The sequence below is a fragment of the Eumetopias jubatus genome, unplaced genomic scaffold (assembly GCF_037043125.1).
Source record: "Eumetopias jubatus isolate StellerSeaLion01/CBP00866 unplaced genomic scaffold, mEumJub1_p1.0 scaffold_9, whole genome shotgun sequence".
In the NCBI taxonomy this organism is placed as follows: domain Eukaryota; kingdom Metazoa; phylum Chordata; class Mammalia; order Carnivora; family Otariidae; genus Eumetopias; species Eumetopias jubatus.
In genome coordinates, this window is record NW_028274815.1 from 36,342,173 (window position 1) to 36,354,520 (window position 12,348).

The 12,348-nt window shown below is 44.7% G+C and overlaps 1 protein-coding gene across 3 annotated transcripts in view; it reads left to right on the forward strand.

Annotated features, from left to right (window-relative positions):
* The window catches only part of ACOXL (acyl-CoA oxidase like), a 354,745-nt gene that overhangs the window by 51,051 nt on the left and 291,346 nt on the right, over window positions 1-12,348 (forward strand). For 2 of the 3 annotated variants that reach the window (XM_028117110.2, XM_028117112.1), the window contains exons 3-5: window positions 1,041-1,124; window positions 10,911-10,997; window positions 11,325-11,423. In XM_028117110.2, the coding sequence (XP_027972911.1) occupies window positions 1,041-1,124; window positions 10,911-10,997; window positions 11,325-11,423 (270 nt within the window). The remainder of the gene's footprint in view (window positions 1-1,040; window positions 1,125-10,910; window positions 10,998-11,324; window positions 11,424-12,348) is intronic. The other variant, XM_028117111.2, reaches the window with a different exon arrangement.

A 12,348-nucleotide genomic window follows, 5' to 3' on the forward strand; every position in this document is an offset into this window, starting at 1 on the left:
TTTTGGGGAAAGAACTTAAGCCATTGTGGAAACTGAGAGTCACCCTAGGAAGGTTGGTTACCATCCTGATGCCAGTGGGGCAGTTTTCAGGCACAGGTCCATACAGGCGCACACACACACACACGTGTGCACAAACCACACATGTACACACGCATGTACACAAGGGTAACAAGCACCAGCTTTGTTGGCTGGGTCTCAGAAGAGACTGGAGAATAAGGAAGACTAACATTAATTCCAACAGTGGATAATTGCAACCTGCGCACTCAGGGGCCCACCGCCTTCTAAGGAAATGCCGCCTGCCTCTGACTTTTAAAAATGAAATAGCCTCAGGGTTTTTGCCCTGTCTCATTTCTCACTGGTGAAGAGTATACTCGCCTAGCTTTGGGATTTGTGGCTGTTGTATACAGCGACAGAGAGGAGGGCAGTGAAGGGGGACTGGGACCTCATGGTGTTTAATATATCCAAGCCCTGGGTTGGTCTACGGCTAGAAAGGAAAGTGAAGAATATTGCTTTTCCTGTGTACACAATGTTCCCAAACCTTCCGGATCCTCTGTCTTCCCACCAAGGTTGTCGCGGGGACTGGAGCCAGGCGTCCCCTGTTGGTGGGAGCATTGGTCCACCCCACGTGGAGACGCGGCGGGCCCATGTTGCTAGGCAGAACCGTCGTTGCTAGGGAGATCCCGCCGTTGCTAGGCAGAAGCATGGAGGGTGTCGGACTCGGGGAGCCGCGAGGGACAAACTCGGTTAAGGAAGCACAAGGCCCCCGGGGGAGTCTGTCAGCAGCCTGCCCTCCGTGGGGATGAAGTCGACTCTCCTCATAGGTGGTCAGAGACTGGAAGGCCACGTTAAAAACCTGGATGAAAACGTTTATTTCAGTAGGGTCGTGGGCGTATTTAAAATTCAAAAATTGCTTTTATTGCGGTGGAGTTTTATTAATAAAGTAACATACGTTTATTATGAAGATGTTAAGTTAAATTAAAATGTTAATTTAATTTTAAAATCATAAGGAAACCTTGACATTGGGTCTGTCATGTTTTCAGGCAGAGAAAACAAAGAATTTTGTCAGTCGAAGCCTGGTCATAGGAGAAGTCCTCTCCATAGCGGACATGGCCACAGGAGTAAAGGTGAGAGGCTCTGGGCACCCCGCCCTTCATTAGCTGCTACTTAGTTTTGAACGGCAAGGAGCACAAAGTAGAACCCCACAGGTATCAGTCTGTTTACTGGAATAGATGTTTGTAAAATGGTACACCTTATGACCCATCCCCTTGATTTCCTCTTTAACCATTATATTCAACCTCGTGCTTGTTTGTTCTTGGCTTTTCTTTTTGTTTAGTTGTACTGCACTGTCAAACAATTATTTTCATTTGTTTTAATTTTTAGAAAAAGTCTCATGATTTACTTTCTTCACTTAAATATGATCACTAAGATCAATCTGTATTGTGGCATGCCACGCCTTCGTACTTGTTTTTTTAAATATTTTTATTTTGAAATAATAATGCTCACAGGAAGTTACAAGAATAATACGTAGAGTCATATGAACTCTTTACCCAGTTTCCCTCTGTAGTGACATCTTATACAGCTGTAATGCAATGTAAAAGTAGTAAATCACCACTGCTACAGTACTGTTCTAGTACAGTACTAGACTATAGACCTTCTTCAGATTTCACTAGCTTTTACATACACCCCAGTGTGTGTGTGTGTGTGTGTGTGTGTGTGTGTGTGTGTGTGTGTGCGCGCAGTTCTATGCAGTTTGGTTCTATATATGGATTCATGCTGTTTCATCACCACAAAGAAACTTACAGTGCTACCCATTTGCAGTTGTACCCAGTTCCCACCTCATTCTTGTTCTTAGGCTACCACTAATCTATTCTCTATAGTTTCACCATTTTGAGAATGATATATGGATGGAAGTTCATTCATTTCTCATATTCCTTTGTGTGAATATGCTACAATGCTTGGAATTCTTAGCCTTCTTCATTTTTGCTGTTCATATGGGTATAAAATGGCATTGCACCATGGACTTGCTTTGTGTATCCCAGCTCATCAGGAATGGTGAACAGAATAGTCCAGTGGGTGTGATGGCCATGGCTCCTCATGGTACCCTAAGTCCCCAGTGGAGGGCCATTTGTGTAGGCCTGCATATGCTCTCCTTTCTCTCCCTGGACACCACTGTGCCTGCATCCAAACATTCAGTCCTGATGTCCCCAAAGGGGAGAAATTACTAGAACATGAAGAGAATGATCAGACAGGAAAGACAGGTCAATCATTGGTGAATCCAAAATGGCAGTTATTTTTGTTTTTGCCTTGTAGACATTTAAAAATGAGTAGGAATTAAAAACAAAGAAAATTGTGAGTTCATCGGTGGTGAAGGCACCCACCATTAGATCCTTTGTGGGAGACTGGCTTCCCTGTGATTTCAGCCGGGTCTCTTCCCTCCTAGTTGGGTTGGCTGTGGCTTACAGACAGAAGAAATTCAGCTGAGATGCAACAAATAGATTCCTCTCTCAGAAATACTAGAGTTCCCTGATCCTGATCTAGATTCATGATCCTCAGTTTGTGTTTTTTCCATATTGCTCTCTACCTTCTTCTTTTCAGCAAGCGTGTGGTGGGATATGACCATGCAGAAATCCCCGCTGGGTGTTCCAGCATTCTAGGTGGGGAACCGTCTCCTCGGCATCTTTAGGGTCTTGCACTGACCCTAGTGCCTAGAATTACACAGGGAATGTTTGAATGAATAAGGGAGGAGCAGCCTGCAGTTTAAAGCAGACTTAAGACACATTTCAACCACTTGCAATGTGTGGACCTTATTTAGATTCTGGTTCCAACAAACCTTAAAGAAAAACTATGTGTCAGTGGGGGAAATGTAAACATTGGATATTTGGTCATATTAAAGAATTATATTTTTAGGTGGGGTAATGGTTTTTTAGAGTTACATTTTTAGAAAGACTATCATTTACAGATGTATAGGAGATATTTAGGGATGAAATGACAGGATGTCTGGGATAAACTTTAAGATTACCTGGGATGTAGAGTGGGAAAGTGGATTGGGGGATAAAGCAAAATGGACCATGAGCTGGTCATAGCTGAGTTCATTATACTCTTGGATTTTGGTTGAAATTTTCCAAAATAAAAAGCTTTTAAAAAAGTTTTGCTCCTGAGTATCCTAGAGGAAAATATGAATAGATTTAAAGATAGGTCTTGAGGCACCTGGTGGTTCAGTCAAGCGTCTGACTCTTGATTTTGGTTCAGGTCGTGATCTCAGGGTCATGGGATCGAGCCTGCATCAGGCTCTGGGCTCAGCGGGGAGTCTGCTGGAGATTCTCTCTCTCTCCCTCTCCCTCTTCCCCACCCCCCCATGCTCTCTCTCTCTCTCTCTCAAATAAATAAATCTTTTAAAAAAAGAAAGAAATAGGTCTTTAAAAATGCTTCCCTGATCGTGTCACTCCTCTGCTTAAAACTTCTTCTCCTTATGCTTTAGAGAAGCCCTCCTAGTTTTGATATGGCCCATGGATTCTTGTGTGGTTTGGCCCTACTCGCTTCTCCAGATACCTTCTGTCTCACTTTGTCCTCCTCCCTAGGAGACCTGACATATTGGCCTTCTTTCATTCTTCTCATCCACTTTTGGGCCACTCTTGCCCTCACCCTAGAATGGAATTTTTCCCCTCCTTCACCTGCCTGACACCTGGTCATTCTTCAAGTCCCAGACCAAGTGTCCTCCCCTCAGGGAAGCCTCCCTCAAGCCTGCAGTTTAAATCCTATCTACTTGTCATCTGTCTTTGTACCTTTCAGTTGTCTGCCACAGTATGTGCCTGCTTTGATCTTTTGAATTTAGTCATGTGTCTAATTGCTGTATGTCTCTTAGCACCACTAGAAAGCAAATTTCTTGAAGACTATCATCCCCTACATTCGTGTTATATAGTGTCAATACAGGAGAATCAAATGAATATATAGAATCGAAATGGGCTTACTAGCAAAGTTAAATGTAGAATTACCATGTGACTCAGGAAATCCATTCCTAGGTATATACCCCCCAAAATTGAAAACAGGGACTCAAACAGATACTTGTATGCCAATGTTCATTTCAGCATTATTCACAATAGCTAAAGGGTGGAAACAAACCAAATGTCTGTCAACAGAAGAACGGATAGACAAAATGTACATACATATGATGGAATGAACTTCTGGCACATGTTACAACATGGATGAACTTTGAAAACATGACTCTAAGTGAAATAAGCCGGACACAACAGGACAAATATTGTATGATTCCACTTACGTGAAATTTCTTGAATAGGCAAATTCGTAGAGACAGAAAGCAGATTATGGGTTACAAGAGGCTGGAGGAGCAAAAGAATGGGGAGTGGTGGCAGGGCACAGAGTTCGTGTTTGGGGTGATGAAAAAGTTTTGGAGATAGTGGTGATGGTCGCACAACAGTGTGAATCTAATTCATACCATTGAATTGTATACTTAATAATGGCTTAAACGCAAACTATGTTAAATGCATTGTGCCACAATAAAAAAAAACTTTAAAAATTTAACAAAAGTTATCATGAATGCTGTTTGCTTTCCCACACATCATTCATTGCAGAGGACTTGTTTTTCTTGTGCTTGGATATCCCAGACAGTTAGAAGAATGTGTAGATGGTGCTCCGGAGTCCAGCCCGGAGGGCCGTTGTCTGTCTTTCCTTTGGGCAATGGAGGGAGATGTGGTGTGCTCAGAACAGTTCCTGTGAGCCCTGGGTTGGTCAGGGTATCCCCAGACCTCGCTGCCAGCCCACGAGCAGCTGGTAGCCTCTACCTGCTTTCCTTTTACACCTGCGCATGGGCTGGCTGTCAGCCTGATGAGGGAGTGTCCGCAGCAGTTCATCTAAGTCATCTGTGCCCCACAGGCCTGGGCCCCTTTTCTCTCTCCCTCCACGTCTGTGTTATCCAAAGGCTCTGGGTGTCCCTGAGCGTTTTAGACAAACATAGTTGGACTAACACAGCCAAGTGGTGGCAGGGCCAGGGGCTGGCTCTGAGAATGACTCACAGGGAGGTTGGGTGGGAAAGTGAGAGGTGCCAAGAAAAGACTTCCTTTACTGAGGGCTTTGAATCCCTGCTTTAGCTTGGGAGCCAGCCCCCAAGATCTTCTACCAGACACACTGATGTAGTCCGGAGGGACTCTAGGGCCCAAAGAAATATGACATCCTTCCTTTTCTTCTTCCCTATGACTATTCCCCTTTTTCTTTATCTGAACCACCCTACTGTCTGTCTTAGTTTGTTTGGGCTGCCATGATAAAATACTACAGTTCATGTGGCTTAAATATCAGAAATGAATTTTCTCACAATTCTAGAGGCTGCCAAGATCAAGGTCCAGCTGATTCAATTCCTGTAGATGGCTGCCTTCTTACTGTGTCCTCACATTGGGTTTGGGCAGAGAGAGACAGACAGAGAGAGCACTCTCTGGTATCTCTTATAAGGGCACTAATCCCATCATGAAGGTTCCACTAATGACCTCATTTAAATTTAATTAGTTCCCAAAGACCCCATATCCCATATCCTAATACCATCACATTGAGGGTTAAGGCTTCAGCATATGCATTTTGGGGGAAAGCCAATGCAGTCCACAGCACTATCCTTTCTGGGGTCACCATTGTGTCAAAAACCACTTGCAGTGCCTCAGTGTGTTCCATTTGCTCTTGGAATGAAAAGAGTCTGAATGTAGTTGAACGTTCTTTAGGGGACCCACTGTTGGACTATGGTGTAGGAAGGGCCCGGCCTATCATAGCCATTACACTGGCAGACTTCCTGGCGTGCATGACAGACCTGCCTGGTCCATCGTGGCAGGGAGACAGTCAGAATGACGTGGGTTTACTTCCTGTCTCTAGGACTTCACAGTGAAAGTTCACAAACATTTCTTTTAATCTAAGTTCATGATGGGCGACCTTTGTTTTCTCTTCTGCTAATGCCCATTCACGGGCTGTGTTCAGATTTAAATTGATGATGCCTATGAGGAGCTGCATGCTATGGCTGACATGTAGCAGGAGCTTGATAAGTGGCCAGGATGGCACTCCCCCAAGATGTGGCCCAGAACCCTTCCTAGCAGTCTTCTAGGTAGTGGCTCAGTCAGTGGATTGAGGTGAAATCAACCTGTGTTCCAGCTCCAGCCCACTTGCTTTCCCTGCCATGGTGGGACATGTTGGTCATCACTTGGCAGTGAAGAGGCCCCATCCTTGAACCCCCTCAACCTGCCCTGACCGCAGTTCCCAGCCCTCAGGTAGCTCTGACCATGGCCTCCAGAGGCTACTGCCAGCCGTCATTGGGCATGTTGTGCTCATGACCTCATGTACCTGATGTAGCTGTCCTTCTCCTCCAGAAGAGTGAGAAAGGAGAGAGGGAGCTTTCCCAAACAAACAGTGCAAGGTGGGTATAGATTTAGAGATTTTGTTAGGTGTCCTCCCCTTTGTTTTATTTCCTTGCCACTGTTTTCTTTGGTCTTTCTCAGAACAAATAGACTTCTCTGGGTCCTGTCTGCTGAGGTGGGCTGGAGGCCAGGGTGCCCACTGGGCAGTGAAGGCAGCGAGAGGACACTTGGCCCTGCTCCCTTGTGATAGGTTAGTGCCCTACTTCATTCAGTTCCTGCATCCCTGTCTTAGTGAATCGGTCCCCTCCTCCCTGCCTCCTCTTGCAAGCAACCCCTCACCCGGCCCCCACCAAGCAGTTAACGGGCTTTCATCCATCTGGAGTCTCAGGCTAAAAACTCAGGGGTCACCTAGAGTCCTCTCTTGCCTTCTTCTCCCAAATCCAACCCATCAGCTCTCTCTCCAGAATCTACCTTGAATACCCTTACTTCTCACCAACGCAGTCTGGCCACTGCTCACTGGCTTACCTCAGTGGTTGTTTGGTGGGCACCTCCTTTCTGCTGGCTGGGCTGGGCTCCATGCTCCTCAGAGGAGGCCCCTGCTGAAAGCTTGGGTCAGGCGAGAGAGTCATTTGCTTGGAACCCTCAGGTGCTTCCCCTGCATCGGCCCCATTGGGTCAGATTATCTGCTTTCAGAGAACGTGGCTTTGGCAACACACTGACCAGCACTTAGGGGAAAATCCTCACATTTTAAGTGACTGTGTGGACTGGGGTCACGCAGATACCACCTGTTAACTACTGCAGTTTCTGCAAACCTACAAATTTCCTTCACCAGCCCAGTGCTCCTCCTAATGACATTTAATGGATGGAAGTTTTCAAAAATGTGGATAAAATATTCTCCCCAACCCCCCTTTCTAAAGAGGAGGAAGGATTTAAAATCCAGAGAAGGAATATATTTGTAAATAATGCATTAGCCACCAACTAGAGAGATTTAGGGGTGGAAAATTCAACCTGTTTTAGTTTTAGAAAAATGCTTTTTTAAACTTGATTTCCAAGATGATTAATGGGGGGAAAAATCACTATTTGGATTGATTGCATCTTCCTGAGGTTGGAATTAGTAATGTGATTTTCAGTGTCATGATGATTCCGAGGATGCTTAATGATTCTCCAAATGAAAGCACTTCATATGTCAGATGTGATTAATGAAATCCGTCTGTCATGATGTCAGAGCTGTTAAAGTTGGTAAAGTGCCCTTTCAGACAGTTAGTACCAGGCCAATCACACATGTGGAGTGTGGGGACTGGTTCTTGCCCGAGGCTGGTGACAGTTCTTGGGTGGGAGTATCTGAAGATTCCATTCCTGCCATTTCCCTTCCTGCAGGGTCTTCCTTAGGGTTACTGTGTCCACTAAAGCTCATTCAACTGTAATGACCCCAGGGAGAAAGGGTATACCTATTGGCTGTTGTAACAGAAGAGTCCAGAGTGCAGCAGGTGTGGATATGTGGGACCTGGTCTCTCTCATGTCTCTGCTTTGTCTCCTTCTCCCTACTGTGACTTCATCTGTTGGTTTCATACACCAGCTCTCATGATGGCAAGAGCAGCCAGCAGCACTAGGCCTCCATACTTCCAGATTCCATTGCAATGAAAAAGAGAGAGCTTCTTTTGCCTACTAGCTCACCCATGTGTCCCGGAGGATGCTATGGTTGGACCCACCCAGAGCACAGGTCTATGCTGAAGCCATCCCCTGTGGCCAGGATATTATAGATATTATGCAGGTTGGCCAGTCCTGGTCCTAGGCTCATCCTAGAGTTGGGGGTGGAGGTCAACATCAGCCACAAACCACTTGGACTGACTGTGGGAGAGGAGGGCTCCCCAGAGGAAAGCTGGGGTTGGGTGGCCGGGCAGAGGAAGGCATGCTAATCTGCAGACACAGCCAGTGTCTATACACTTGAGCTCTTCTGTCTTTGTCATCAGTCCCCTACTCCCCTCAAATGGCCCCACTCCAGCTACCCTTCCTTCTCATCTTCCTTCTCATCTTCCTCCTCATCTTCCTCCTCCTCCACTTCCTCCTTGCCAGCAATACTTTTCCAGGGTTTATAAGAGACCAAAGTACTTGGCAGTTGACCGTCACTGAATTCTCGCAGCAACCTTATGCAGTGCTATTAGGCATTAGGCAGCTTGGGTTTGGACCCCAGCCCTGCTCACCATCTCAGGGTACAGCCTTGGACACGTCACTCCTCTCTCTGAACCTGTGTCCTTGTCTGTCAAGTGGGGGTGATGAGATGTTTTTCCCAGTGTGATTGTGAGAATCCCAGTGGGCTTGTGTGTATGAAGCTCAATGCTTAGAAGGGTGACTGTTCAGTAAGTGGGAGCACTCATCACGCACATTTGTCAGATGTGGAAACTGAGGATTGCCATTTGTCGAAGGTTCCTCAGCCAGTGGGTAGCTGAGGGGTGCTTTGAGCCCAGGCTGTCTCATCCCTGGCTGAATGCCTGCTCATTATGCAGCATTGCATTTTTCATCCGCTTTCCTGTTTGCTGACTGTTTCTCATGGTAGGGCTCACCTCTGCAGACTGGGCCAGTGCCTGGGATCAGTGCACAAATACTTTGTTACACATCTTCTACATACCAGGCACTAAGCTAGCCCCTGAGCAGATGCGGCAGACTGAACGTTCAGAAGTATTATTTGCGAGAAAAACAAAACTGGAGGTATCACAATTCCAGATTTCAAGTTATATTACAAAGTTGTAGTAATTAAAACTGTATGTGTTACTGGCATAAAAATAGAGATGTACATCAATGGAATAGAACAGAAAACCCAGAAATAAACCCACAATTATATGGTCAATTAATCTTTGACAAAGGAGGAATGACTATACAATGGGAAAAAGACAGTCTCTTCAACAAATGGTGTTGGGAAAACTAGACAGCCACATGCAGAAAAATGAAACTGGACCACTTTCACCATACACAAAAATAAACTCAAAATGGATTGAAGAACATAAATGTGAGACATGAAACCATAAAAATACGAGAAGACAAAACAGGCAGTAATCTTTCTGACCTTGGCTGTGGCAACATTTTTCTAGATATGTCTCCTGAGGCAAGGCACATAAAAGCAAAAATAAATTATTTGTGACTACATCAAAACAAAATGTTTCTGCACAGTGAAAGAAACAATCAACAAAACTAGTCAACCTACTGAATGGGAAAATATATTTGTAAATGACATATTCAATAAAGGATTAATATTCAAAATATATAAAGAACTAATACAACTCAATACCCCCAAAACAAATAATTCAATTCAAAAATGGGCAGAAGGCATGAACAGACATTTCTTCAAAGAAGACACACAGATGGCCAGCAAGCACATGAAAAGGTGCTCAATATCACTTATCGTTAGGGAAATGCAAATCAAAACTACAATGAGCTATCACCTCACACCTGTCAGAATGGCTAAAATCAAAAACACAAGAAACAGGTGTCGGCGAGGATGTGGAGAAAAAGGAACCCTCGTGCACTGCTGGTGGGAATGTGAACTGGTGCAGTCACTGTAAGAAATGGTATGGTTTTCTCAAAAAGTTAAAAATAGAAACTACCCTACAATCTAGTAATTGCACTACTGGGTATTTACAACCAAAATACAAAAACACTAATTCGAAGGGATACTTACACCTCTATGTTTATAGCAGCATTATCTACAATAGCCAAATTATGGAAGCAGCCCAAGTGTCCATCGACTGATGAATGGATGAAGACGATGTGGTGTATATATGCAATGGAATATTACTCAGCCATAAAAAAGAATGAAATCTTGCCATTTGCAACAACATAGATGGAGCTAAAGAGTACAATGCTGAGCAAAATAAGTCAGAGAAAGACAAATACCATATGATTTCACTCATATGTGGAATTTAAGAAACAAAACAAGTGAGAAAAGGGAAAAAAAAGAGAGAGACAAACTAAGAAACAGACTCTTAACTATAGAGAACAAACTGATGGTTACTGAGAGGTGGGTGAGGGGTTAGGGGAAACGGGCGCCTGGGCGGCTCAGTCGTTAAGTGTCTGCCTTCGGCTCAGGTCACGGTCCCAGGGTCCTGGGATCGAGCCCCGCATCGGGCTCCCTGCTCTGCGGGAGGCCTGCTTCTCCCTCTCCCACTCCCCCTGCTTGTGTTCCCTCTCTCGCTGTGTCTCTCTCTGTCAAATAAATAAAATCTTAAAAAAAAAAAAAAAAAGAAACGGGATGGGGATTAAAGAGTGCACTTATCATGATGAAATAAAATGAAAAAAAAAGTAATTTGGTGGGCTGAACTGGATGAAGGACTGATGCTTTGTGGTGTTGGGGTGGCCTGTCCAAGAGAGACAACCATGAGCTATGCCTGCAGAAAGGAACTGGAGCATTCCAGGCAATAAAGGGGAAGGGCATGCATGCTTTGCCACTTGTGGGGCTTATGTAAAGCTTGATGAGCGGAACAAATTCTCCTTGAATGGAGTTTGGCCAGGGGTTTAGTTGTCATTAAATTGTTGACTCTCACTAACAATGGTCTATATTGTCCTTGTTTTCAGTGTGGAATAATTTATTGGCTATTTGGTGGTGCCGTCAGGAACCTTGGAAGTCCAGAACATGTCACTAAGTGGCTTCAGCCACTCCAGGTATGGCAGGTACCTCAATAGATGTCTTCTTCTATGGAGAGCCTTAATTCGTACTAACTAGATGTGTACGTGTGTGCATGTTTGCAGAGATAGAAAATAAACAAGAGAATTAGTGTCAGTGAGAATCTTGTTCAGAATGAGAATTTCAAGACTATTTTTTAAAAGAATTGTCATGTTGTTATCACATTAGCTGTTACCAGGCTGAACTCTTAGAATTATCTCCAACTCACCGCTCCCTCTCTCACCCACATCCTTGATGATCAGAGGTCTGCAGTTAGAGCAAGCATCTGACAAGCTAATTCCCTTCTAATATTTGGCAAACTCCAGGAGCAGAAATACACTGGGATGTTTGCAATGACCGAGAGGGGCCATGGGAGCAACGTGAGAGGGATCCAGACTGAAGCCACCTTTGACCTCTCTGCACAGGTGAGGATTCTGCCCATCGTTTCGCAGTTCAGAGTGGCAGGAAACCTGTTGAGGACCAGACTCTCCTTCTTCCTGAGGTCAACCTCACATCCTCTGTGTGTGCTCTCTGGCCTGAGGCACTCAGATTTAGAACAGTTGCCCAAGCGCTTTAGTGGAGGGAGACATATGCTAAGCCTTCATGTGTCTAATGTCAGACAACACTTTCTCAGCACCTACCATGTGCAGACACTGCTTTGCGCACTTTACCTGCTCTTGTTAATTGGACGCCTTGTGACAACTCTGTGAGAACAGTACCAGCGCCATTTTGTCATCCTTCCCACCCGCAACGAGTAAATGACTGGAAGAGATGCTTTTGTTTGTATTCCCCTTTGCACCGTGTTGCAGGAGGGCACGGTGTGCGCTGGTGTTTCCTTACCAGGAGCCAAGCCCTCATTACTGGCAGGAAGCAGTGTTTTTAACCGTGACTGACAGGAAAATTCACATGGCAACCCAAACAGAATCTCACAAAACAATCTTGCTTTTACTATCATTAGTATATGTGGTGAACTTCATTAGTTTCCCTTCCATTCTCATTAATAAAAAACAGTTCGTCAGGACGCTCTAAATTGATCCCTCTCCATGAATGTGTCACAGCCCGCAGGGCGAAATCACTGCTCTATAAATCTAAAGAAGTCTCTATTTCTTTAGTTCCTACTCCCTCCGAATAAAGAAACTATTTACTTCTTTCACTGTCCTTCGTAGTTCCTTGTTTGATACTGGGTTTTCCTAAGAATGACAAAGGAATACATAAATTTTGAAGTTCTTTCTAGACGTGGGTTTGGGTAAATATATGTGCAAGCTCGGGGCAGGAGTGTAGGTGTGGCTACTCAGTCTATTCTTCATTTTTGCTGAGTTTGTCCTTTAGAATCTGAACTTTGGTTAGCAG